We start from the raw sequence: 27,955 nt of genomic DNA, 5'->3' as shown, positions 1-27,955 counted from the left end.
TGAGTTAGAAATACCACACACTTTGTTCATGCATATTTTATTCAAGAGTAAAAAAATGTGATTTGTCCCATAGGGCATGCTTACAATGTGTGTATTATTTATGAAGTCAAATGCCAAAACATATTTCCATAGATAATAAAAAATGTTGCAAGATAAAATCCATTATATTTGTTTGTTAAAATAGGCATGTAGACCATACGAGAACCAGCAACGGAGGAAGGAAAATAACCATAAGCTAAATTGTAACAATAATAATATCAGCAGTAAATATAACCAGAGTACAATGTTTCCTGTTAAATGTACGTGTGGCACATGATTTTTCTGTGTCCAATTCATTTACATCTGAAAACCATGCTATCATGCTTTGGCAGCCTGAAAGTTGCTTTTCACTGAGATTATATTCATTCACACTATTGAACATTGTCTGTACATCAGTACAACAGAAGAAAAATATATAACACAAGGCTTCACACCCTAAAAGGGCATCTCTGCATACAAGAAATCAATATAAAATTAAAAGCAGTAGCAATAAATAACAGAATGAAAAAAATGGACCAAAACAATCAAAGGAAGCCTATTTATAAAAGTTATAAAACAAGACAAATAAAACTACAAATATAATTAAAAAATAAAATAATTCAAGTTTACTATTTGAAACACAACTATCACAATTATAATCTCACGTAACAATTAGGAACTTATTTGCATGCATTGATGCGTTCCATACCATAGATGCTGTGGTAAAAATCACTTTTTGTCCATCTTTAATTCCCTTACCTTCATCATTAAATAGAAAGATGGAGTATAAAGTAGAAAAAATATTCATGTATGAAAGGAAATTCTAGAAATTTATGGTGTCACTTGTGGTTGGGGCCCTGCTGCCTAGATTATTATCCTATTTTTTTTTTCATCTTCTATCTGTCAAAAAGCATCCTTCAGTATAACTTGGCCGTATGATATACCAATAAACTGTACGTTATAATAAGCGTTTTTAAACAAGCATGGGAACTGATTTTATTTGGATCACAGTGTGCACCTGTCAGTGAAGTTAATCCCAGCCTGTTTATCCACTGCATTTCAACATTTCAGCATAACATATTTAGAACCAATATTGGTGGATTGATTTCTGACAACTTTAAATCAAATTTAGTGAAAATGAAAACACATTTCTTCCCATTTAATAATAATAATCTAGTCCGAATTCAATCATCAAATCACACAAATTTCCAACGTACTCTAAATGACACAATGGTGTGTGTGGTTGATAAATACTCTGTCAAGAAAAGATATGTGAATTTCATGAACACACAAATTTGTAGAATTTCCTTCGCACTCTGATATAGTACTTCGTGTAGCTCTTAGGAATGAAATCTCATTGAATTTGCAGCGCAGCAGAAAGTGCAAAAACTGAAAGGGCGCTAATGTATAACTTTAGTGACGGCACAAGTTCCTTTGCTTTCTCTTGAGCAACAGTCAGGTGAGAAATAATCAGGTAGTGTCTTGATAGCAGGGTATGTCTCAAAATTCAAAGTCCCTTCTTTTCTTCCTCTCTGTGATCCAGAAACTGGTGTGAATGCAGCTTTGTTGCCAGTCACAGCAATGAAGAGATGAGAAACCCATGATGTCAAGACTCCTTTAGCAGAGGATGCTCAAGTGAGTGATTCATTTTTTTAAATTTTATTGTCATGTGAGGTAAAGCTTAATCAAACGGCATGCTTCTCTAATGTGAAATGCTGAAACGATTAGTGAAGCGGAAGTAAACAACTTCGAGGATGTTCTTGATAGAAATATAACCTTTAAAATTGAACTGCATATGTTGATGAACTTGCATCTTCATGTCGGGTAGTGTGACATTATCAGATGTTAAATCTTGGTGTTTAATGTGATGCTGTGGTATCTACAGTATGCAGTGGAAGGAAATTTCCCCAAATGCCCTTTTCATCCCCTTCCATTCTTCCCTCATCCCCTCCAAGTTGTATCTTGCTGGGAGATGACTGACAATGAGGAAGATGAGGAAAAGGAGCAGTATTGGGGGGAGATTATTGAGACATATCCATGGTGGAGGTTGATCTCAGACAGCAGTGGTTTTAGGCCAGAGTTATGAGCACACATGAGCACCCTGCCTTCTTTCCTTTGCAGGTTGACAGCATCTTACTACAAGGTAAATCAATAAATTTAAGTCCATCGGTAAGATTGAGCTGCAAGTTTTATGAGGTACACATTTAGCTTTTTTGCTTCCTTTTTCACAAAGTGGTGTGATTTAATACGAGCAAAACATGTACGTAAACAAGATTGTTTTCCTCATGAAGTGAATTAGTGAGTGATTCATAATAAACACTTTATAAAACAGTACAATGATTTGTGTGGCATGGATACTGCAATTATGTCTTCTGCCAGGCCCTGTAATGAAGGAGCAGATGTGTGTCAGCACTCAAAACAACACAACCCCCCTACAATTCAGTCTGTAATTGAATTGATAAAGGGAACAACAGGCAGACACAACTTTCAAACACACTTTTTTCAGTCAAGCTGCAGCCTGCTGGCCTCTCCTTATCCCTTGCTGTGAACCAAGCTCCCCCCTCCCCCAACTGTGCAATGACATACCGTCATGAAATAAATGACCTTTTTCGCCCGTTTTAGATTTGCTGCAGATTTCATGTTCTATCTGTGGGCCTGTTCTATTTCTATGTTCTGAGGCCTTGAATTCCCGATTTAGCAAAGTCTTGCTGCACAGCGTAACAGCGGCACGGTTCTGAGGCTCAGACAGCACATCACTGGATGTTGCTGTTGTCTTCTGTGCCGTTTGCTTCCGACATATTCATCTTCCCCATGGAGTGATCCACGTGGTTCACCCCATCCTTGCGAGGTGGCATGCGCTCGTTGATGCGGTCCAGGCCCTTGGCCTCCGCGAAGCTGGTGATCTTGTGCTGGGGGGAGAACCCACGGACAGCTGAAAAGAGCAAACATATAAAGGAATCAGGATCGCAATGTAAAGGCACAATCTCAGAATATTCCCCAAAAACTCTCAAGTTGTGTATTTCCCCTAAAATATCAAATGCTTTTGGTACTTACCAGGCATTAAAACCCAAAACACAGAAGTTCTGCATGTAAGTCTTAATTGGGAAGAAATTTGTCTTTTCCTTTTTCTTTTCTTTTCTAAAATATTCAAAACATGTATGCGGAAAAAAAGGCAACCGACCGAGACTCAGTGAACTTACCCTTATTGTGAAAAGACCAAACATATCTCTAAACAATCAATACAAAATCTATCTGCTTTTATCCTGCGACTTACTTCAAATAAGATGTACATATGCAGTAAATTGTTGAGTGCTGTAATCTCCTGTCTCTTACTGCAGCTTCTTGGTTAGTGAGTGACTATTACCGCAGGAGCTCAGGCTTCAGGATGCGTACTGTATTTCATGTTGACACTCTGCTCTGTTTCTTGTTCGTGTGCATGCAACACTTTTTAGAGCCAGATGGAGGCCATTTACAAGCCAAACCCAAAACAATGTGCTTTAGTCATGCATTTCCTTGCAGCACTTGTCTTTGCAGTGTTTTAACTCATCATTTCTCGATACTTTAAAAAGGTTTTTATTTTTTTTATTTTGCATTTCCCCTACTGCTCAGTTTCCCTCCCAGTTTTTTATCCAAATCTATGCTGCAGTCATTGCTGGGCCTCTCTGTTTTAGTGTAGGCAGTGGACACTGGTGAGAGCTACATTAAAGTGTGCATGTTATCTTCCCAGTTCCCTCCGCCCTCTGCATGTGCGTTGACTCAACAGTTACAAGAGCACGATTCCTCATAGGGCTTCCCACCCTGCAAGTACTGCCAGTTTTGAGATGTTTTTCCTCTTTACCAGTCAGGCAGCCATTAGAAAGCCATTCCTTCAAATATTTCCCTGCATGTAAGGTGACCTTTACAAATAACCATTTGGATTTGACGTATGCTACTGCAAAGTAAAGTGCCAGCCATACTAGCATCAAGAGTGATATGAGTTGTTATTGTCTGAGTTGTTGTGTGCATGAACTTGTCAGTGGCAGGTGGCCTCTATGGCATGAGACTGTGACAAACTATTGAGAGGGGTGGTAGGCGGAGCAACATCTTTACCTTCTCCGTCCTCATCAGTCGGCTCGATGGCTTCAATAGCTTCAATGGTGGCTGAGGGAGGAGGAGGGGAGCAGGTTACTTCTGATAAAGCCATGCAAATGTTAAATGCAGCCCCGGCAAAAAAGGCAGCTTGTGTTAGGCCGGACGAAATATACATGTTCATTGGCAATGCAGATGAAGTCAGAAGAGTGCCATGCGTTAAAGTCTGAGAGAAATAAATTCATGTGAGAAATAAGATAGATCCACATAGAAAGAGCGTGACGGAGATGGAGATGGAAAGAGTCGTAGGATGAGGGTGAGAGACACATTTTAGGTAAGAGGAAGGAAATTACTTGTACTGGCCTTCAACTATTGCACTATACTTCTTTTTCTCTTTTTATTTTTAAATCTTGGCTTATAAAGAAGACAAGTAGCATGGTATGTGCAATAAGTGAGTAATGGGATTTGATTTGTTTGTTGTTTTGTTTCTGTATTTGTCACGAGCTAAATGTCCGCCAATATATTGGATTGCTAAACTGATAAGGCTATGTTGATGTAAATTAGTTTTTCTGTTTGCCACCCATGGATAAATAGAATTGTAAAGTAGCTTTAAGTTTTGTTTAAAACTTATTGCGATTACAGTAAAGACACAAATATCGAAGGGACCTCCGTCTTTGTCTGGTTCTATAATTTGATCAATGTAGTTTGACCGCACCAGAAAACGACAACACTGGTCGATTGTTGAAGAGGGTTAAGACGACCGATGTTTATGTACATACATTTTTATATACGGTCTACAGCTTAAACGTGTAATTTTGGGAGTAATTGAAAACAAGACAAATCTTGTTGTTTTGGTTTGAGGACATGTTGGCATGTTGGACAGTAGCGGTAAGTTTTTTTTTTTAAATAACGTGATGCAGGTCTTACATTGTTATGTAACTGCTTTAATTTGATACTGTACACATAAAGACTGAAAAACTGTTTCGATTTGGTCTGTAACATTGAGGTATTCTCCATAGCCTGAACGCGATAAGAGCATTGTTAAGAGGCTAAAGCAATGCCTGCTGGCTACTCTTTATTTAAGGTACAGAAAAAAAATAAGAAAGAGAGAGATAAGAGCAATGGTGGGGTTCAGAATGGTGATGAAAAAAAAAGAAACATAAAAAAAAAGAGGCAGTAAATGATAGAGAAAAGGCTTAGCCAGAGCCTTTTGCTCACCACTCTGCAGTGTCTGTCTGCCTCCAGAGAGAACCCCGCTTGGCAGCATGCCAGTGGGCGTCAGGCCCTTAAGCGTCAACACATTTTCACTCTCCTCTCTGCAGGAAAGACAGACAGAGGCAAACAGGTCAGAAAATGTTGCTGAACCCTGACCAAACCAGAGAAAATAAACTTTATGCCCCCAGACCGACAGTGGTAGATATACTGTACATATAGTAAGCACACTCATAAACTCTTTACACCCGTCTTAATTTGAAATATAATCATACCTACATTCACACTCAGAAAACAAAAAGCCTACCTGAGAACTGAGAACATTTTGGCCATTTTTCCAATAGCACGGATCTTGTTCCTGATCACCTCCTTGCGTGCTGCAGCTGCATTGGCTGCAAAAAAAAATACGACAGGCTTCTCAGATATAACATATGCTGTCATAAGCTTTATGTTTGTAGGGTCTAGGGCAATTAAAACATCTATATGTACAGTATACTGTATGTCTGTGTACATACTATTTGTATATGCACTTTAGAATATCTGCATAGGACTGATATGTGATATATTGCAATAAATACTTCGTCTAGGCCATTATAATGTATTTGTTATTGTAATTACAGTACACTGGATGCTCATGTGACCTTATACTATAGATTCTGCCATCATAGCCTACAGTACATGTAGTGAATTAGAAAATATTTATTGGCCTCCCTGACATAACAAATGTTGTCTTAGTATGTTATTTTATGGTATGTTTAAAAATGATAAACTATAAGCTACTGTTTTAGCTTTACTTGTTTAAATCAAGTGACAATTCACTGCATTTATTGGAACTGAAATTGAGGCAGTATTTAAATCATAAAAACATATGTAAATGTACCTTGGCTGTCGCAGAGAGAAATTAGCCAAATTCCAAACAAATTTGTCACAAGAAAAGAAGGGAACCCAAAATCCTCAGCGTGAAGAGTTCAGATGTGGGAGGAGTATGCTGTCATTGTTTAGCCAACCTTCTTATGGAGTATACAAAAGCTCTGTTTTCTACACATTATGTAAATCACCCTGTTGAAGGACCAGTAGTGAAATGAAATCTTCCAGGTTTGAAATGAGTGTTGCAGGGTTGTTTTCTCTCAGCAGTTCAGATGTGTCTGCAGTCTTCATTTTGAGATCTAGTTTAATGTATAGAGTGTGAACTGAACCCACAGTGCACTAATGAGTAATATAATTAATGAATTATCGAATCATGTTTGCTTATTATTACAAGACTTCTCACCATCAAAAATCTCATCTTCATCATTCATCATGAGTTCATCATCAGAGCAGATGCTCAGCACATTAACCAGCATTTCTGTGACTGCGGAAGAAATAACATGTACGAAAGAGGAAAAGTTATCGAGTAATCATATAGCATTTGGCGTCGTATCAAAAGCACCTGACAGACATCAAAAGACTTTGTTCAGGAAAAATAAAAAAATAAAAATAATACGTGATACCCTTTTCTCCAACAAACGGCAGAGACCAGGTGAAGACATCCATGAAGTTGGGCAGCCAGTAGGGATGGGGTGAGCAGTTGAACTGTCGGATGTTCATGACGTTATTTTCATATTTCAGTACAGCAGCTGTTGAAGAAGCAGAAGAAAAAGTGACTTTCCTTTAATTCTCACAGAATCTTATGGCCTAATAGATTAATTGTACACCACATTAACATTACATTTATGTTTTTTTAACAAACATTCAGAAAGTAGTTATTTAGTACAAATCATCATTTAATTTAGGATATCTCTGTTTAAATTGTTAAAACAATTGTAAGTTCATCTATTTTATAGGATATAATTGCTTTATGCGGTCGCCAGAGTGAATCTGTCTTGTTGCTGCTTGACCCATTAAGGCATCATGATGTGAACAATGAGGTTGAAATGATTTTAAACTTTTTTTTAAGATAAAAATAATTCTTACAAGTGATGCATTATATACAGACACAACCCCTATATATGTCATAACAAGAGCTAGGGATGCAATTTATGAGTCCTTTATTGGCACAAAGACACATACAAATCCAGGATTGAATAACGTATGACAACTGAAAAATACAGCGGGCACTTATGATTAAAATTATCAAAAGAAAGCAAACTTAACAAACCTTAACTAACACTCTAACAGTCCAAAAAGATTTATAGTTCAAGCAAATAATTAGTGCCTTCTTTGATTTCTATTGTGTATCTTTTGAAAATAATCTATAGGATTTATAGGACCCACTACTGCAGCGACATTTACATACATTAACATGAATCTTTAGGTAACAGTCTAGTGCAAAGTTATTATGTAAGAAATGTTTGGTAGATTTTGATGTTTGTTACGATATGTCTTTACAAGACAAAATCATTTTGTTTTATACTGTGCACAGTGCAGGAGCTTTAAGTTGTTTACCGCCATATGCGTATGCACAGCCGTGTTTCATATATGCTTTCTTCAAATATATTCATGTTCAGGGATGTTAGCCTGTTTAATATTCTTTCAGCAGAAGCACAAGCAGAAAACAAAAATAGATATTCAGCCACTAGATGGCCCAGCTGAGGCCAGTGACTGCTGACACTGTTACATCAAGAGGGATAAAGCCACATGGAGATAGTCAGCAATGCCGACAGTCCCTCCCACGCTCCCCATCTCCCATAGCCTATGGCAACCAAGACACAGATCTGAGAACACAAACAAACGGGGGCTCCCTGATGCATTCTTATCCCTGCTCACAGCTAAATGCAGTCACATTAACCCATGGACTCCAGCGCTGTTAAAAACCTTTTTCAACATATAAGTCAGAGGAGCCCAAAGCAGTCGTTTGATCAGATGTAGGGCCACTATTTAAGGGCTCTGAAATGTCCCTTTAGTGATGTACAGCTCCATTGTGTTTGTCCATCAACCAGCTGTTTTCATGTAATGTGACCCAGATGTAGTTAAAAGGTCAGGGGTGCAGGCGTTGGAATTGAGGCACCTCTCTTTCACAGGCTTTACTGTTGACTGGTGTAACATTTAATTTAACAGTAAACCTTATGCCTTTTAGCCATAAAAATTAAATGCTAGATGGCAATAATACATTTTAACACAGGAGCTTGTTCATTTTACATAGCTTACTATAATTCAGGCATATTCCTGTGATAAAAAAACAAACAATCACTATTATTGAGTAAAAACACAAGCAACAAACACAAGTACTACAGAAGGCACTGCCAACTGAAACAAAGTCGGGTATATCGTTGAACAGATGAGATGGAGAGATTTTCTGACCTTTGTTGTTGTAAACATCCAGGTAGTTTGGCGCTGAGAAGATGGTAATGAGGGATGGGAACCCAGTGGTCTGACTTTTACGGTACATCCGGTAGCTTCAGGGTGGCCAGGTGGAGGTAGAGAGAGACAATAAAAAGCAGAGCTTGTTCTTACATATGCAAATAAGTATTTATTTTTGTTTAGGTGGGTGCGTTGCAGTGATATAACATACCCAGCATCTTGTGCTTCGTGCGCTCGGATGATTGATAATAGGTTATTGCTCTGTAGGAACTCACAAACAGCTGGATAACTAGAAAGAGTGAATCAAAAGTGGGTTTAGAAACATCCTTGAAAATTGACTGTAAAATATCAGAGTATGAAAGTAAAAGTAAAATCTTATTATTTCTTTGACATTTTTTTTTTTTTTCATTTTAGAACAACAGAACATTATTCAAACTGCAGGTTATTAATTTCATATACACTTCCACTCCCCAGAAAATAAAACAACACAGATTTGTCACTCATAAATGTATTTATGAAGGCCTTGCTGAGGGTGATGCAAGGCAGTGAAAAACCCACCCAACAGCTACCTGTTGCAGTGAAAAACAAGCTGACCGGGTGAGCGGCAGTCAGAGCTTCGTGCTCCGCAGCGCTAACCTAACAGGAAATGTGCCTGAGAGGAAATGAAGCCAGCAAGTTAGCTCAGGCAGACAACCGAGCGCGCTGCAACATTCACACATGGCGTAAAGCATCTGCATAGTGCACCCTTTGCAATAAGACACTATTCAAGCTGTCGGTGCTCCACCCATTTTTTTGACTGCTAGAAACAACACGTGCTTTCGTAAGTTGTTTGATTATGTTACCTCAGGACGACTTTTTAGAGTAATAAATTAGTTATTTCACTGTTAAATTGCACTGCTCCATTCATTTGAAGAACACAGTGACTCTTATTAAGTGGTTTACTGCCCATTATAAAATTTCTGATTCACTTTAACAAGTATCTGTCTCTGCTGGGTGATGTGGGAATGACTGCTGATATATCCTTTTATGCTACAGCCATGGACCTGTGTCCAGAAACTGCATGCAGTAGTTTTCTTTTGGTTGTTAATTGGCACAAACAGAACAATTCTTTCATGCTGTTTATGTTTATGAAATATAAAGACAGTGTGAGTATTGAGAAACTAAATTGTTGCACTTGTTTTGAGTCTTCCAATGATTTTGCAGCACTAATTCTTGTGTGTTTTTGAAGGCTCCAGCCCTCATATTGTGGTAGCATTAGCTAACTGTCGACAAATTACTGGATTTTTGTGTGTTATTTTTTGTATCCATGAGTTCTTTGTGTCTGAAACCCAACATGTTAAACCTCACGAGTAGAATATATTAGCTGGTAAGTGAACAGTCAGTTATTTTAGTCAACTTGTTGGATGCAGAGATTTGGACAGGTGTAAAGGTGTTATTGGACTCATTGTAACATGTTGGCACCAAAAAGGACGTCCTCAGAGCTAATGTGAAGTAAGTCAGAACTGTTTTAGCAGGTCATGAAGGACCAACAGCCTATTAGGCATATTTGGCTCATCACAGTATGTGTTCAAATCTAACTATTTCGCTCTTTTTATTCTAAAATGGAAGTTCTAACTTCCATTTTCTGAAATGACCGGTCACATTTTAAAGGGGCTCCATCTATAAAAAAAGAAAAAAAGAAGCTGTAAGTGCAAATGAACATCATCTGGCAGTCTGTTACTGAAGACAGTATCACCGACTCAGTCACTAATTTAACTGCAACACAACTGTTCTTGTGCTGCCCATAATGGAATCATTTCCCAATGACTAATTAAATGGTGATGTGGTTATTCCTGCACTGGCTGCATGCCACAGTTGTCCTCTATGTTTTTCAGGCCAGATGGACAATGAGCTGTCCCGTAGAGAACGATGATAAAAAAAAAAAACCACACATGACTTCCTGTGTGACAGTTCAGACTAGACTTAGATGGCTAGGGATCAGAAATGGAACAGATTTAGGAATACAATTTATTTCCACAGGAAACAAAAAAAGAAAACAGAAAACATTAGACTTGTGTCACACAGGAGGGACAGATGATGAGAATTGGGACACTTCCAGCTGCCGACCACTGCAGGGTACCATTTACAGCTCTCACCACAGTTGTTATGTAATACCCGGAAGGTTGTGTTGTGTCATTCAGAAATTGCATTATCCCCTCAAACTGTCTCTCCTTGGTTATAAAAAAAGATAATGGATTAAAATTTCCTTTGCTCCTCTAAAATCCACAATCCAACATCACCTCACTCTGTCATTTCCCTACAGTTCATAGGTTCAAAGTCCTTTGTGAGTCCTTTATTTATTCCCTCTCACGTATTCCAGACCTGAAACTTTTCTTTAAACCATCAGTCGCAAGTACCAACCTGTTAAAGAATTATGTTGTTTTCAAAAGTTTACTTGATTGGTTTTAAATAAACTATCTTAATTTATTGATAAAGTTAATTGTACTGTATGTTCACCAACAGATCTCAATCTGCTAATTACTGTTTGCAGTGATCAATACTCACTATATTTATAAATTCAGACACCACATTGAGCAATCCAATTTCAAAGACTGACACAGTGAAAACCCAAAATTCAATGAGTAACCGATTAGCACATCTAATAACGCCCAGAAGACAATGTGAACTTAGATTAACAATCATTACCCCCCACCATTTACCTTCTTTCATTAAATCCTATTAAAATGTCACATTTTAGACTGCAACTAATTATTTTGTTTGTATTTTTGTTATAAATTAATCTGCCATTTTTTGATTTGGTCATTATGCTTTTAGTTCTCTCTTCCACAAAGTGGTCACTAGTTTTAGAGGTCCACACAAAAACAATAAACCAACAAATAAAAATCAACACTACATCAATAAAACAGAAAAGAATATAACAAAAACTCAGAAATTAAGTACATAATGACCCTGCATGACATTAAAAACAATATTAACCTAAACTAAAACCAAAGATTTAAAACAAAAACAAAAACAGCAATCAAAAGTTCATATACAGCAATTCATCAGATTTTGTTTTATTGACTTTTTGTAAGAAAATCCAGTTTTGATGTTTTTGATATTGAGAAATTCCAAGCAGAAGAAGCTCTATAAAGAACAGTTCTTATAGCTGACATATTCAATTCACAGTGATAAACTTCAGAAAACCTGCAACCTTAGGAAGCATAAAATATTTTTATTTTTTTTGAAAAATGATTTAAATGATTAAACACTTAAACATAATTGCTTCAACTCTTTGATTTTTTTTTTTTCCCAGACCCAAAACAACACACAGTAAATCCTCCCCAGCAACAATCCTCTCTCTTCCTCCACTTCCTTACAGTCTCTGCCATCCTCGGACCCATCAAACTTTCAGTGGCGTTTAAAATATTTAAGTGCTCAAAGGTTTGTGCCGGAAGAAAAACAAGGAGACTGCTGTGCCCTGAGCACCTGGCGTAACTGTGCCATCCTCCCCATTTATCTAGGTCACATGGCTAACGTTCCTTCGGTGGCGAGTATATAAATTACAAGAATAGCTGTGTTACACACTAACATGAATATGTTGTAACACTTTCCTCTGTGGCTGACAGTGCACCCTAACAGCACCGCAAAATGCTGGTTATATAACTGTTTCTATTAAAAACACATCTTCAATGCATTTCTACCTTAGAGATACGACAGTTTTAAAATCGCACTTACTAACGATTAAGTTTGTCATCGCTGTAAGCAGTATTCTTTTTGGTTTCACAATCTATGTCATGTAATAACACAAGAACCCAACATACACTAATGTACTAATTTATTCTTCGTCCGTTCCGACGTTATCTATCGATTACTGCGCGAGAGAACACGGCACACACACGATGCTGGCCTGCAGCTCACTTTCCTTCTCTCCTCTTTGTGAAAACACACGATAATGTGTCAGTGAGCCTGCGAGTCAGTGAGAGAGAAAGCGAGGAATCTGACAAGTGAGCGAAAGAGACAGAGAGAGATGGAAGTGTTGTGTTGTGACCGTGAAATTGAGAAGTTTTTTCTTTCACCTATCCATCTGTCAGAAGGGTGGACGCGATGTCCACCTTTCTGACAGATTCATTTTCCCCCCGAATATAAAAGGTAATGTCGCTGCATAACTGTATTCCTAATGCCTAAGCAGAATCACACTTTTCCAATCACTGCAAAAGAACTTAGACTTGTTTAGTTCGAGCTTTGCTACTGTAGTAGTACCGTAGACTGTACATAAAAGTGGACGTAGCTTCCGGGTCGGAAAAATTAGGCCAATGCAGAAGTACAATAAAGTGCAATACCACTCAGGGCCACTAGAGGATGGCTCCAAAATGGCTCTGGCTCCATAGACTCCCATTCAACTTATCTCATAAAATATAGTCAAGGATTTTTTTTTCTACACGTTATCATGGTGTTGTTAGCTAAAGTCACTCCTTATTCGTTTTCTGTCAGTACACCTGAAAATAATCCCGTCACTAATTAGATATCAGGCCTAAAAAAATGTTTTTATTTCTGGGGGCGTGTCTGTTTGATTGACAGGCCTATAGTTTGGTCAGGTTTCTGCTATAGGTGGGCGGGGCGTAGTGTCTTCAAGTTTCCAATTAGATCTAGTCAGATATACAGCTCGCTCCTCCCTAGATTGACCAAATATGATCACTTCTCCCTCCAAACTGCTCCGAACAAGAAAGATGGTGACGGCCAAAATCCAGACTCAAGGCCTCATAATGGCTGTTCACAAACTAATATAACAAAAGTTTAGATGTAGTGTAGATGATACTACTGTATGTGTTGATAGATTTAATACAGACCCTTATATTAGAAAAATACAACATTACTACATTAGTTAATGAAAAGGATAAGCCTGCAGCTGTGCTGTGACTCCACATGAATTATACATGTGATGTGCTGTTTAAAATACATATACAACAACTTTTTTATCAGGATTTATTTTGAATGTTTTATGAGTAGTAATTTCATCAATAAATCAAAAAAACAGGAGTGGATTTAAAAATAATTTTGGCATGGCATGCATGAAAAAAAAAAAGCACTAGATTGTCAGTTTCCAATTAATAATTTTTTTTTTGCCTCAAGCTTCAAGAAACAGGCAATTTTAAGGCTGCTTGTGAAAAAGTCAAATAATGCTACCCAATAGTGTGTGTGTGTGTGTGTGTGTGTGTGTGTGTGTGTGTGTGTGTGTGTGTGTGTGTGTGTGTGTGTTTCTATGTTTCTATGTATTACAACAAGGTTAGAAGATTGAAATCTTATGACCACGTTACATTTTGTTAATATATATATTGTTAATGTACCACCTTTTTCTCACCCTGCTCTATCTACTTCTGTTTCAGATGGAGATTTTCTTGCATTTCCCAAAGATCCCAGGAGAATGTGGTTCTCTGTGCTGCGCTCGTACTGTATAGTTGGCAAGAGTCATAATGATGGAGAGGTAAGTTTGAGAGTGAAGGCAGAACAAAGCCACGGGGAGATAGATGACTATTATAGCAGCATCCTCCACACATCTACAGAATAATCCTCACTGAGCTCCTACCTCACTGTGAATAGCAGTCGCTGACCATTTAACAGCCGTGAAAGGGGAATTTAAGACACTTTACTGGCTTCTGTATGTCTTCATCAGTTTTTTCTGCATTTTGTTTGCTTTTAACTCAGTATTTTAAAGCTCCACTGAACATTCATCCCTGACTTTACTTTGTCTCGGTTTGATAATAATATCAATTGTCAGATATTTGAAACCTGCTGAATGAAAGAACTTCATTATATCAAATTTTTTTGCGTTTACAGCCGTAAAGTTATAACAGATATTCAAGTAGTCCTATCCTGAGGGGGCATTTATAGCACACAAATAAGGCAATTTAGAAAAATATAAAAGCAGAAAAATTTCTAGCGTTATGTCTTTGCAAGCTGATTTCTGAAACAGGAACCATGATCTTGAATTATAAAGATATTTGAACAAAATTTACATTTAAAAAAAAAAAGAAGCTGATTTTGAGAAAAGAGCAGCAGTACTGTAAAATAAAATATGCTCAGTGGAAGTTAAGAGGCTAAACTGTCAAGATGGTTTTAGGGTGAATCTCAAAAGCCCAAAACGCTGCAGGGAAATTATTTTATCTGATATGAGTCATAACAAAGGACACCTTTGACACTCCTGCATGTGCTTGCACGTGCACAGAAATGACAATTACAGTCGGGTTATAATGTGACTTTGAACAGCAATTATCCTGCACGCACTGTCCAGAATGTCATTTCCTCTTCAGTGGAGGAATGAGTCTTCCTGACTTTTGTGATTTGAGCCGAGTTACAACTCCCACGCAGGGCTCTGTACTGTTCTGAACCTTCATTAAGAAAACTCTCACCATAACTGCCACCTAATCTCTTCTCCTCACCACCACCTACCTCCACAGCTCGCTTCCATCTCGCAACATTACTAGGACAGCGCTATTCTCCTTCTTCTTTTACATGCTCCGTCACAGAGGTTAAATAGTTGTTTAACAAACCTGTTCCCAATCTGCCTCGCCATTATGGTTTCTACCATCCTCTCACTGCCTCTATTTTCATTTGACTCCAGGTTTAGCCAGCCAATCTTTTTTCTGTAACAATCTGTTCTCTAAGTCAAAAAGACAAACTCGTATCAACCATGTTAACCACAAGGCAATATAACCTGTTTACTCATAGACACAAACAAAATCTACAAGCTTTAAAAATATGTTTACCATTCATTCACTGAATCATTCAGTCTCCTTGTTAAGTGCGCCTCTATTTGATTTTGTTATTTTTAGTTTGGCTCAGGTATCAACAAATGTTTGATATCTATTAATAATTCTGAATCTTAACATCTATTTTTGATATTAAGAGTTCATTTGCTTCTATGGAACAGTCAAATTTTGCCCTCAATTCTCTGGTAAGATTAAATGAAATCTCATCAGCACTGATAACTTTGGGTGTATTCATGTCATTCCCTTTCTTAAACACACTGTCTAATTTTAAAGGGTGTGGAACAGAATCAAATGATAACCAGCCGGTAGTTTTTAAAGTTTACTCTATTTATATCAGCCAGGGTTTATTGTGGAGGGATTCACAGAGCGAAACGCAGCCTTTCCGTTTTCTTTTTTTTTTTAACTAAAGTGCAAATACCGACCTGCAATGAGCCACAATTGTTCAACCTAATGCAATCAGTGCAGTATATGAAATTTATGTTGGTGATTATTCGCAAAGCAAGATATCCTAAACATAAAGTTTCAGATTACTGAGACAAAGCTGTGCAAGTATTTAAGTTTCTACTACATGTAAGTGTGGATAAAATGTTGGAATAATCCAGACCAAACAGCAGACGTTGCTGCAGGTAGGAAAAGAAACAGCTCACCTGTAGAAGTAGGAACAGCCTCGCACTGTGTTGTGGCTGAAATATTCCTGGGTTTTCTCATTGCCAAAGTCTTCCAGAGGGTCGGACCACAGCAGGTCACACATGGGCCCAAACGCTGGCGGCTCCTTGAACCGATCCAACTTAACATAAGGAAGGAGACGTATATGTCAGACATATATAAAAGCAATGTAGAGTGCAATCTGGTAGCGCTGAGGCTGTGGGTTGTTACCTTTTTAATGTCATCTAAGGTGTGTATTTCCGGTGAGAGTCCACCGTGGACACACAGAAACTGCTGGTTCATGAGTGCAGCCAGGGGAAGGCAGTCAAACGAATCCATACATGAGTCATACACCTGCTCTGAGTACTTGATTTTACCTGACAGGAGACAGAAACGTAATCAGCTGAATCAGCGCACTGAGCTATACAATGATAGTGACGTAAAATAGTACAAAACTCTTTCTTTGGACAAATGTGTTTTCATATTATATAACATCCTGTTTTGTTTGTTTTCGTCACCTTTTGTATTGAACCAAACAACAATACAAAAGATATTTTGTGGCTTATGCAAAAAGGTAATGTGCAAAAATGTAAGAAATAAAAAATCTAATAAAAATATTTAATAGGCTCATGTAAATACAGTTCTATAGGTGAGGTCATACAGTTGTATTAACTCAATGAGGGTCATTTTCAATGGCTGTTTGCTGCAGGCATTTCATGTACTTATTTTCATTTGAAAAAAATAACATACATAATTTGCTCATGCATGCGTGTGCATTTGTGAGTAAGTGCTGTCTACATTGCTTTGCATGTGTTTTCCTACTCTATATTTTTGGTTGTTTACAGACAATTCTTTTTCCTTTTGTTCCATCATAGAGAATTAACATGACAGCCATCAAGCAGGTTCATATCTACCAACAGTGCTCCAGGCTCTAAACAACATTTGTAAGACAGGGAGAGAGAAAAAAATAAATAAAAAGAATAAGTTAAACACTAAGAGGTACTTACATTCTTGTTTGAAGGTGAAATATTCTGTCAAATGTCTACATTCATGATTTCCACGAAGTAAAAATAGTGTCTTTGGATAGAGGTTTTTCAGCGACCAAAGGTATAAAACACACTGTCAAAACAAACAAACAAATAGTTACTTATGTTGCATTTCAACATATGACGATTTATGCAGTTTGTGTTCCTCATGGGATGCTTCAAGATATTCCCCTGGATTTACCTCAATACTGAAGTAGCCACGGTCAACGTAGTCCCCGAGGAACAGGTAGCGTGTTGTGGCTGGTGATCCTCCCACTTCAAACAGCTTCATAAGATCAAAGAATTGCCCATGGATGTCCCCACAGACTGAAAAACAACCAAAGGACAGCAGATGTTGCGGAATCACAAAAATCTCATTGAATTTCTTGGTCCTAATCTTTGTTCTTTGCATGTGCGTGTGCACATCAAACTTTTTCACGTTTGATGAGAGAAAAAAAAAAATCACACTTACTTTTTCAGTCCTTTTTTCATGAAACTTTTAAGTGAAACAGATAAAACAAATAAAACTCTCAAACCTGCTGTTGCTCGTGAAACCCACTCAAAAACAGTTAGATACAGTTGTGAATGAGCAGGAAACTAGGATGTTTTTCTCCTGGAGTCTTTTCACATGACAGACATGATGTGAGGGTTTGTGTCGATATGTAACGCCTGCAGGAGATCCACTCATGTTATTTACCAGTCGTGAAGGTTTGAGGACAGAAGACGAGATATTCTGACAGGATCTTATGGCTGTACCGAGAAGTACACTTTGTACCAGAGGTGTGTATCTTCTAATTCTGGCTAGCTTTATATATAGACAGATAGGCGGATAGGCAGGCGGGGCAACTGTGTGGAGATGCACAGGTTTGTCTTTATATCTGTATCTTGACAGTTGTGACAAGTTGTATTTGATTTCTGTTTGTTGTAATGATACCTGTTGCAACAATTAAGTAGCCTGGTATTACCACAACCAAATTCTCTGCTTGAATATTTGGGACTGGCCACGCTCTATTGGAGATTGTTTCCAGTCATTGCATCCTACTGGGCGTAGACCTCAGATTCATTTTGAAACTACTGGAGCAGCCTTTTAACTCATCAGCATATGACATATGTTACACACCAAAACTCACCAAACTGGAGACACTCCCCCAATGTGAGCGGAGTGCAATACCTTGTAAATGACCATCGCAAAGTTTGTAAAGTAAAATGAAGGATACAAGGAGCACTGTTTTTGCTCCGGCTTCAATTCCTCAATAGTTGCTAGTGCAACTGTTTGTATCGCTTCATTAAGCTCTGACACCACCAACACAATTGTTGGAACTACATTTAGAAACCAACTCATGACTTCAACGTCATCGAACCCTCACTGGCTGCTGGTTGTCCACCTTTCGGAGTAGCTGAGCGAACCTTAAAGTGAACACAGTTTCCAGACTATAATCACAAAAAACTGAAGCTATGAGCAATAGGAAAACAGCCAGGTGTAAAATAAACAAAGCTGTAACCTTACAGTGGGCTATCATTAATAATGAAAAATATGTGTACAATGAAATATAGATGTTATATAACAGTAAACAATGGCACACTCTGCTATAAACAGAAAGAAAACGGAGCATATTGTAAGCAAGTTTAAAAATGTGTTGCTTGCATTTACACATTTCTTCATCATCACTCTGGGTTAGTGTAACCACTGCGTACAGTTTTCTTCTGTGAAACTCCTCCAGTAGAGGACGCAGGCAAGGTTAATTAAATATATTATCACTAACTGTTGTAAATTGTGTCAAGTAGAAAAAAGATTAACTCAAACAGTTAGCAGAGGGGTAGAGGAGAGTTTATGAAAATAATATTCCTACAAACTGCAGGAGCATTAATATGTGTTTAACTTACAGTTATAGCTATGTAGCCAGTATGCAAACGCACACATGATAGAGGAACTACACTTTGAGCACTTGGATTTGAGATTATAATGGTGTAAATTCTCCCGTCCTCAGGTCGAGGGAGCTCTTTCTGTGGTCTGAAAGGTCTCTGTCTTCTGCTTGTGTGAAATGAGAAGGGCTCACCTCAAAAAGAGAAATCTAAGCCCCCGGGGAGATATATACTTTTTTTTGTAGTGAACACTATGGCTCTCGAGTGCAAACCTACATCTCATTTCCTCGCTGCCTTAAATTTTTCATTATCATCTTTCTCTGTCTCCTTCTCTCCTACTCATCCTCCATCTCCTCTCGCTTTTCCGTCTCCCCTATCAGCTCCACAGTGGCCTTCGCCCACTCAAAGCTTAGAGCAATGTGAGTGGGAGACTGCTTGTGTGACTAAAGCAATCAAACGCACACATGCGCACATACATACAAGCACATACACAAACACACGCATGCGGGGAAAGATTCACATACAGCTACAGAGACATTGAAACACCACTCGCGCTCACAACAATATACAACTAATGTACGAACCCCCGTACGCAATACTCCCTTCATCATCCATATTTCATGATTGATACATAAAGCCTCCATTTTCCTGATGTCAGTCAACATAAGGAGATTTCTCCTCAAGTCAATGTGAATTTCATCTATTTGTCATCTCTATTTTGACTAAATATTGTACTCAATTTCAATTATGACTATTAAGCTGATGGGAGGCCAATAATATGCATCATTACATGTATATTTAATGTTACACTGTTTGTGATTCTGATGCTTAAAGGAAGAGAGAAAAACCTTTCCATGCACCAAAATCAAAAGTCCACAGTACAAAGTATTTATTTGGATTTTAAAATATTGGAAAAAAAAAAATCTTTTAACAAAATAAGAGTTTCAGTACTCAATCTAAACTCTATACTCTTTTGATACTAGAGTATACTCATCTCATTCATATATTCTGTATTTTTTAATTAGTTATCTTTGTAGTTATTAGGTAGCGACAGTTGAGACCCAGACGTGGAACAAAGGAGAAAAGAGTTCACCATGCACCAAAGGTCTCCAGCTGGAATTTAGAAGAGTCTGGTTGCAGCTTCATGGTGTGCGTCTCAACTACTTCCAGGATATTTTACTTTTTTTCAAAGTATTGCCAAAATGATGCCCAAGTTTCAGAACCAACAGCAATTTAGCTTTTCAGGACCTTAGACTTTCTACAAAGTAAGATCTTCCACTAGTCTTCCTATAGACCTCAGCAAGACTATCCCCCACTCTGAGGTGATCCAAACATAGAAGAAAGAATATTAAAAAAAAAAAATCTTTCAATAATGTTTTGCCATTTTGCCATTATTTTTGATAGTGAGAGTCAAGGTACAGACAGGAAACATAGGGAAAGACAGGGAAATGTCTTAAATCAAAGGTCTCAAGCTGAAGAAGTTGATTATACGGAAAGTGTCATAAGTGTAGCCCTCAAATATCCCTTTTATTATTTTGACAAAATAACCCTAAACTCCCCAGGGCATATGAAGTTAATGTAGAGCTGGTCTTTTTCATGTTCCTAATATTATGCGCTATAGAGAGCTTGGTGACATAGGGCCTTGGGAACATATGACCCTGGGAGTATATAGTTGGACTCTGGGAGACCACATGTGTAGAGCAGGAGAAATATAGGACCACTTGTCATGTTCCCATTAGGTGCCATATAAATCATTGGAACGTAGGACCTGGGAACATAGAAATGATATCTAGCAAACCACACCAGCCAAAAGGACAATTTTGTGGCGAAGTGGTGAAGACACATGATTTAAACACAACATCCCTGTTTCAGTTCTGAGGCTGGCATATATCTCGGATGATCAAATTCTAGTTGTACATCATATTATCTGCATTTATCTGAGCAGAAATTTTGTTTTGTCATCAGAAACCTCAGAAATGGCTGCTTTCCACTTACCTGAGCTATCTCCAGGGATCCTGGTATCGTGCACGCTGGCTCATTTTCACGGTTTACTGGGACACTAAATGAAACTGAGCCAGCGTTAACAAAAAGTGGCAGGTAAATGTCTCTAAGAGGTTTGTTACCTGTGACTGGTGCCTCGATGTCTAGTATAGTTTTCTCCTGACGCAGGATAGCTGCTCCCTCATTGATGATTCGAAGTGCGACGGCCTCCTCCACACGGCCCTCCTTGGTGAGGTGGGCCTTCAGGAGATCCACGCGAGGTTTCCCTTCACAGTCAAACACTTCCTTCATTGTAAGGCGGTGGCTCAAGGGGAAGGGGACAGCTGAGGACAGAGCACAGGCATGTGATGACATTTAAGCACAGGGGATATCACAGTAACTATGGCTACTGTTAATGCCACCAAGAAAACAATTTGTGACTGTTTTTGGCCACAGCGTCGAGATAATATGGCAAGCAGCACTCAAGAATGAAACAGACAACATATCATCAAGGAAATCATGCAGAAATGTTATTTGAGAAAACTCCATCCATATTGTGTCTGCAGGCAATATTGTGGTGCTGCTGCGTCCATCTTTGTTGACAGTATATGTGCATCTTTGGCATGAAAACCATTTTTCTAAAAATGGTTTTGCTTAAAATGGAGAGAGAGAGAGAGAATAAAGTGAGACGCCATTTCTAACTTTAAATTAAACAGGAATTATAATTAAATTATTCAGAATACATGTCCGACACCAATGGTCTCCACAGATGTTTTGTATTTACAAATTAGTATTTGGTTGTTATTTTTGTATCTTTAGAGATGCCAATTACTGCATTTATTTTTCAGTGTTTTCGAAAGTGTTATATTTCTATGTGTTAGTACAGCCTGGTATCACTCCAAAGCATGTGATACATCCATCAGTCCATTGGAGGATACTCAGTGTCACATTCTGCCTCTCCTTGGTGTGAACAGTTAGGCAACAAAACCACTTAGTTAGGATTAGGGCAAAATCAGGACTTGGGTTAAAATATGTAATGTCAAGGCTGTTACTATTTAGTAACGTTTTTATTTACATAATGTACAAATGTACATTATGTAAATAAATACGTTACTTAAATGTAATGCAATTTGACTTTGGCTTTCGGACTGACTTGAATACCGGTGTCCTTGTTTGTTCCATCCATTCACCCCCGACCTCCTCCTCATCAGTCTTTGTACACTATTACACAACCTCCTTTAATGGTCATACATAATTTTCACGCATAGGCCAGGCGACATGTGTCACTGAAACGGTATCTTCTAGTGGACAAACTGGTTTATTATAAGCTTTGATGAGACACTGGGCTGATCTGTGTCATTATTTGTATCTGTCTATCTGTCTATCCATCCGTCCATCCATCCATCCATCCATCTATCTATCTATCCATCAGCTTTAAATGACTGATGCTAAAGTAGCATTATTACTTATTAAACAGTGTGTAATGATGCAAATAGAGAATACTCTTATCCCTGCTGGTATTGTCTGGAGTTTGAATATGTATAACTAACTAAAATAGGTTGTCACACAAAATAACTGTCATTTAATAACAGTTCTTCCTGTACAGATGTGTGGTTACTTGTTAAGTATTTTCTGAGTGCTGGATAAAACATCTAAGCACTCGATTCATCCAGCACTCTCCCTGGATTGCTAAAGCCTGTGGCCATTAAAATGCACCAGTCACCTACCCAACAGACAGCCTGTGAAACTGTGAAATCCAACCACAGATCATTACTTCAGCGGCAGCAAAGGTTATTTATTAGATCTGGTGCTGATCTCTGTGTGCTGTGACTATGAGCTGTCAGGGTCCGTGTGTTGATGTTAATCTACAGATCATCTGGCTTAACATAGAAAACTCTTTCTAAGTGTCTGAGCTGTAAATAATTCACATGGAAGGAAAAAAATAAGTCTAAATGAAGACCAGCTGCAGAATTCATTAGAAAAGCCAGACACGAGCATACATATGTACACATAACACAAGCCGTCGGCAGTCGAATATTCAGGAGTTGAGGGTATGCTTGCCAGATTTGTGCATCGCAAACAGGGTCACTCAGCAGCGCCAAATGAAGAGAAGACAAAGGAGGAGTCTCAAAGCTCAGGCTTAAACTGAACATGATCAACATGCTCTTTAATAATGAATGCTTGACTAGAGAAATCTCAAACTCGCTGCTCCTGGGATAATGAGGCAAGCCCCAGCGAGTGTATTTAATGGCACTAACATTTTTCACAGTGCGCAGTGTGTATCTGTGATGGCGATGTGTGCTTTGACACTTTACCAGCGAGTACAAATTCAGCACAGGCAGAATAGAGAGGACGTGAATGAGCCCGTGAGGTATAGCAATGCTGATTGAAAAGTGTCTTCAATTTGCCAAATACAAAAAAGCAAATGTAGTATATCTAAGAGATGGAAAGGGATGAAAACTAAGCTGTGTTGAAATGCATCAGTGTAGCTGCTGTAATTTACTTTCCAAAAAAGATAAATGTGATGCAGGAGCCTGAATCCCTCTGGAACTGTTGTTTTAGCCGATTTTAAACTTCAAATTGTTGGCACAATTTTAACCGTCTAATGAAGTGAAATGAGCCACATGTGGCTGCTTTGAAGAGGACATTACACTCAGCATTTTTAGGCAGAATGGAGCTGCAATGGATTGAGCCCACTGGCAACAAAGAAATAAAGAAAAACAACCACAACCCAGATTCTAAACAAATGATCTTCAACAACACGTTTTTACAGAAATACACAAATGTTGACACAGATATACGAGCCCACTCATGTAGATGTACTGTGGAGAGATGAAAAGCTGACTTCTGCTCAGCACCCAAGCAGAGTTGAACTATGAAATACTGTATGTTGCCGGGCAACAGCAGCAGCAGATGACTGTTAAAGTACAGCCAGTACCGCCACGGAAAACTGCAATTTGCATTGGAGGTTCGCATAAATACTGAGTTGAATATGCTCATACAGTAGACGCGTCAAATTTAATGTACGAGGTTGAGACTCGATACGTTTTTATGCCGAAGAACATTTTCTAAAACAAGAGTTTTTACTCTTTGAGTTCAAAAAATAGTGTAGGTTTATGTTGCTAGTTAACAACCCTGCATTCAAGCAGGGAAACAACTAAGTGGACAGTGTGCATTTATGAGAGATCTAGTTAACAAACACAGACCCAAGGGTCAGGCTTGTAATGTTATGCCAAACAAGTCTTCCTTTTTCCTCCACACCTCCTCTGCTGTGACCTGGTTTGTGTGATATTTCAGCTGCTACTGTATGCACCTCCAGCCTGATGTTCATGTTTAGAGCTAACTATTGCGACATCATGGCTATTAGTAAGTTATTAATGTCAATATAAGTGTAGTTGGAACCAATTTGCATGTTTGCTAGGGAAGGAAGGCCTGTTGAGTTTTACGCTGACATATTATGGCTCAGGTCAAAGTAAGACAGGCCCCCATATCTGAAGTAACTGATGTCAATATGGCTCAGATCACAGTGGTGACAGTGGTGTGGGAAAACAAAGTGCACAGGCCAGCAGTTACTGTATCTCTTCAGATGTGCTCTGTCAGGTTAAAAAAGTGAAAGAAAAGGGAACCGGTGAGGAAGTTAGAGCTCTGTTCGCAGCGATAAAAATAACTTGGAGTAGCTTGTAGTGTCAGTGCTTGGTAGTTGGCAACAAGAACCACACACAATAATAACTGCAGGAAATGTCAGTCTCAGCATCAAAATCGCCACTGTCTTGATAGCTGCCTTTGATCATCTGATGGATGCATGATTCAGTCTATTTTTTTCACTTCTCTTTTGGGATGACATTTTTTTTTTTTTTTTTTTTAAATACTCGGCTTTCTCTACTTTTTCAAAGTAGAATACAGGAATAGGAGAGCAGATAAAAGTGACAAAAGGAATATCCACATGTCTGTCAAGCACTACTCGACGTTATCAGCATAAATTTGGAGGGTTATAATCCATTTTCAATAGCCAGACGGGCCAAATTAATGGATATTCAAAGCCACAAGAGAGGCTCTTTAACAAGGTTTCTAGCCTGAGACTTTCATAAACAACAAAAGTGAAACTACTTTGAGCATTTCAAACTCCTGAACCTCCTTGTTACATGACCATGTTACAAAAGCAAAGAACTGAGTCAGAATTCTTGGCTGTGTTGCTTTTGCTGATATAAACCTGCTGTTTGACATATGTTTGAACCCCTGCATGTCAGCAAAGCTTTGCCAAGAAATAACCACATCAGTTTTGTATTGGTTATTAGTTCTTGCTAAAACATACACCCACCATTAACACTGTCATCCCAGGTGGACTTTTTGATTGAATTACTTTCGTTAATGGCTGACAAATGACAAACATTGCAGCAATTAGTTTGCACAATTTAATGTCTTACAGTACGGAGACAGTGCAGTGAAATGTGGCAGCAGTATGTGTTTAACAATTTAAAATGCAGTTTGTAGAAAGGAAACTGTTCACATGTCCCCAGTCTGTTATATCACACTGCTGAAGTGCTCCACTAAAAACGAGTGGGAAAAAGATTGTTAGGGGTGCTCAGGAAGAACCTGGCTGATATTCTTATAACATAGCTCCTTTCTGATGGTACAGACCCATCCGTACAATTATCAAGTAAAGCTTATTCATCTGTAACAGCTTCCATATACAGTACATTTGCTGTGCCTGCAGTCATTGTCACATAAGAGTATCTCACAGTGCAGATTACTCCATGTTTCTACAACTCTGGAGCCTAAAGGACAAAGTTGTTAATGCTGACTGAGCTGCTCGGCCATTATGATAATATACTAAATGTGGATATAATTCAGGCACAGTGAGCTGATTCATGGTCAAAACGAGCAGAGCTATAAGTGAGTTATGTCAACTGTGAAGCACTTCATCATGCCACATCGATCCATCTACTGACTCAGCTTGTGGAATTCCTTATAGTCCCTCTTCTAATCAAATTAAAACCTGACTCACTCCTGGTAAAATATACCCCATTAAATGTCAATTCCATGCCCTCTTCCTCTTCTGCTGGCCCCTTCAAAGCCCACGAAATCCTGCTGCATCACTGCCCCAGCTTCCACCACAAGCTCGGCTATTCAGCTGTTTTCTCCTCCTCCTCCTCCCCCCCCCCCCCTCCTCCCCCTCCTCCTCCTCCCCCTCCTCCTCTTCCCCTCTCTCTCTCTCTTCTCGTGCCTTCTGGAGCAAAAGCCAAGATACAGTCAAATCGTATCAGACCAGATTAAAACATGAATAAATTGGTACAATTAAAAATATATATTCCGTATCTCCCCGGTGCACTGCTGCTGCTGCTTTGTACTCGTTCTTCGTGGGGGCTGTGCAGCAAAGAAAACCGGATTGTTTATCAACATCAAAGCTCCAGTTGCCCACAACCATCACCGTGAGCACAACTTGATGGCCGCATACACACCATTAAATGCACGACATGATAATAAAGGGCCAGGATCCGCCAAAACCGCAAGGAGCTAAACACTTGAGATGTTACGTAATACAGCCACAACCATACGGGAAATGTAGGTTAACTTACATTTCACCACCCGATCGGTGGCGTTTAAGACGATGTCAGCGTTAGACATCTTCATGGGCAGTTGCTGTCTTCGAGGCTGAAGCGTTTTTCTCTCCTCCTTTCGGATCTGCTCTCAGTATTTCTTGTCGAAATGCGACTGATGCTGTGGCATCACTCAGATGATGCGCCCCCCTCCGTGCGTCGGTGCTGCGCCGGGTAGGACTGCTGCTCCCCAGGCAGGGATGGATGCTGGCTGCTGGATGCTGTAGGAGCTGCTTCTGCTGTGCTAAGCTGTTAATGTGGGGGAGGATGCGCGGAGAGAGAGAGAGGGAGGGAGGGAGGGAGGGAGAGAGCGAGAGAGAGGAGAGGGAGGGAGAGAGAGGGGGAGATGTGCACTATCCCGACATGGCGGTGAAGGGAACTCCCACGCAAATGTTTCACGGGACTGCCTGATGCTGCCATCAGATGGAGGCCGAGACGGGGTTGCCCCCACGCACGCAGGACGCGCCATGTTTCGGTATTCTCGAAATTTTGTTACGCCCGACGATAAGAGCGTAAATGGACACCGCGATTTGAAGATGTTTGACATTCAGAACAATTACAGAGGTTTCGTTTTGATTGCCCCCCCCCCCTCCCACTCCCCGCGCACACGTGCACGTCAACATCTGAGGCGGCTGGATTGATTATTGCAATGTTGGCCGAGAAATTTCACTTGGTGGCGACAAACCATCAGGTTTGATGCAAACTGAGCTCCTCAAGCAGCCAATCTACCGCATGTGTTTCTAGAAAAATATTTCAATTTGAGCAATTTATAAATGTAACGATGACATTTTGTTTTGTGCAACAGAACAAAATGTCAATACTTTTTCCTGATGATCACACTTTGCTCACGTCAAAATAATAGTGAAACAAACAAACAAAAAAAGAATTTACATGAATTTACTTAATTTAATCTCAGTCTGAATAGTGGTCCAGTGTTCACAAATTATTTCCACTTGAGAAAAATAAAATTTGTAGGCTAGATATGAATTGACAACTAGGCTATTAATGACGATTTAAAATCCTATTATGTGAAATTTAATACTGAGCATGAAAAAGGATTTAATCATTGATACTGTGCAGTTAAATGTTTGGTAACTGTGCCTTATTCATCTATTGTCGTACCCAAACTAACACATTATAGGAACATTTAACCCTTCATTTTTTTTTCTGCTTTGGAACAATAATATTAACGAGAAATCAAGTTAAATTCTTATAAATTGACCTTTAGTGCCATCACAAAGACACATGCATGAAATTACGGATTAGAAGCACAACTCAAAACTAGAAAATATTCAGTCAAGCCTTATATTGTTTTTGTGAGATGGTGTTTTTTCGCAGGACAGCCATGATTTGAATTGAATATCCGTAAATATACCCAGAGCAGTGCACTGTGTCTGCTGTATTTCCTGTTAACCACCACTAGAGGCAGGAAACATTTACTCTCTGCTCCTTTCATTTTGACGTATTGGACATATATGTTTAACTTGTGCTCTACACTAACTGAATTTTCAAGTTTATT

General features: G+C 38.8%; 2 protein-coding genes across 4 annotated transcripts in view; one reads left to right on the top strand and one right to left on the bottom strand.

The window, feature by feature from the left end:
* Positions 1 to 20: 20 nt before the first annotated feature.
* Positions 21 to 26,810, bottom strand: ppp3ca (protein phosphatase 3, catalytic subunit, alpha isozyme). Its single transcript, XM_069146455.1, has 14 exons — positions 26,416 to 26,810; positions 20,983 to 21,183; positions 17,199 to 17,323; positions 16,979 to 17,090; positions 16,203 to 16,348; positions 15,974 to 16,113; positions 8,789 to 8,866; positions 8,578 to 8,672; positions 6,789 to 6,914; positions 6,569 to 6,649; positions 5,606 to 5,690; positions 5,305 to 5,402; positions 4,108 to 4,158; positions 21 to 2,950 (listed from the first exon to the last, which is right to left on the bottom strand). The coding sequence occupies exons 1-14, from the start codon at positions 26,468 to 26,470 to the stop codon at positions 2,772 to 2,774; spliced, it is 1,572 nt and encodes a 523-aa protein (XP_069002556.1). The 5' UTR covers positions 26,471 to 26,810; the 3' UTR covers positions 21 to 2,771.
* Positions 13,927 to 27,955, top strand: part of cxxc5a (CXXC finger protein 5a) — a 42,530-nt gene continuing 28,501 nt past the window's right edge. Inside the window, exon 1 of one of the 3 annotated variants that reach the window (XM_069146458.1) lies at positions 13,927 to 14,041. The gene's annotated coding sequence lies outside the window, so the exon portion shown is untranslated. The remainder of the gene's footprint in view (positions 14,042 to 27,955) is intronic. The other 2 variants (XM_069146457.1, XM_069146459.1) reach the window with 2 other exon arrangements.

This window comes from Embiotoca jacksoni, unplaced genomic scaffold (assembly GCF_022577435.1).
Source record: "Embiotoca jacksoni isolate LCO1_2020_lvr unplaced genomic scaffold, fEmbJac1.0.p SCAF_13, whole genome shotgun sequence".
In the NCBI taxonomy this organism is placed as follows: domain Eukaryota; kingdom Metazoa; phylum Chordata; class Actinopteri; family Embiotocidae; genus Embiotoca; species Embiotoca jacksoni.
Note: the sequence above shows the minus strand (reverse complement) of the source record. Positions and strands in the feature narration are given on the sequence as shown.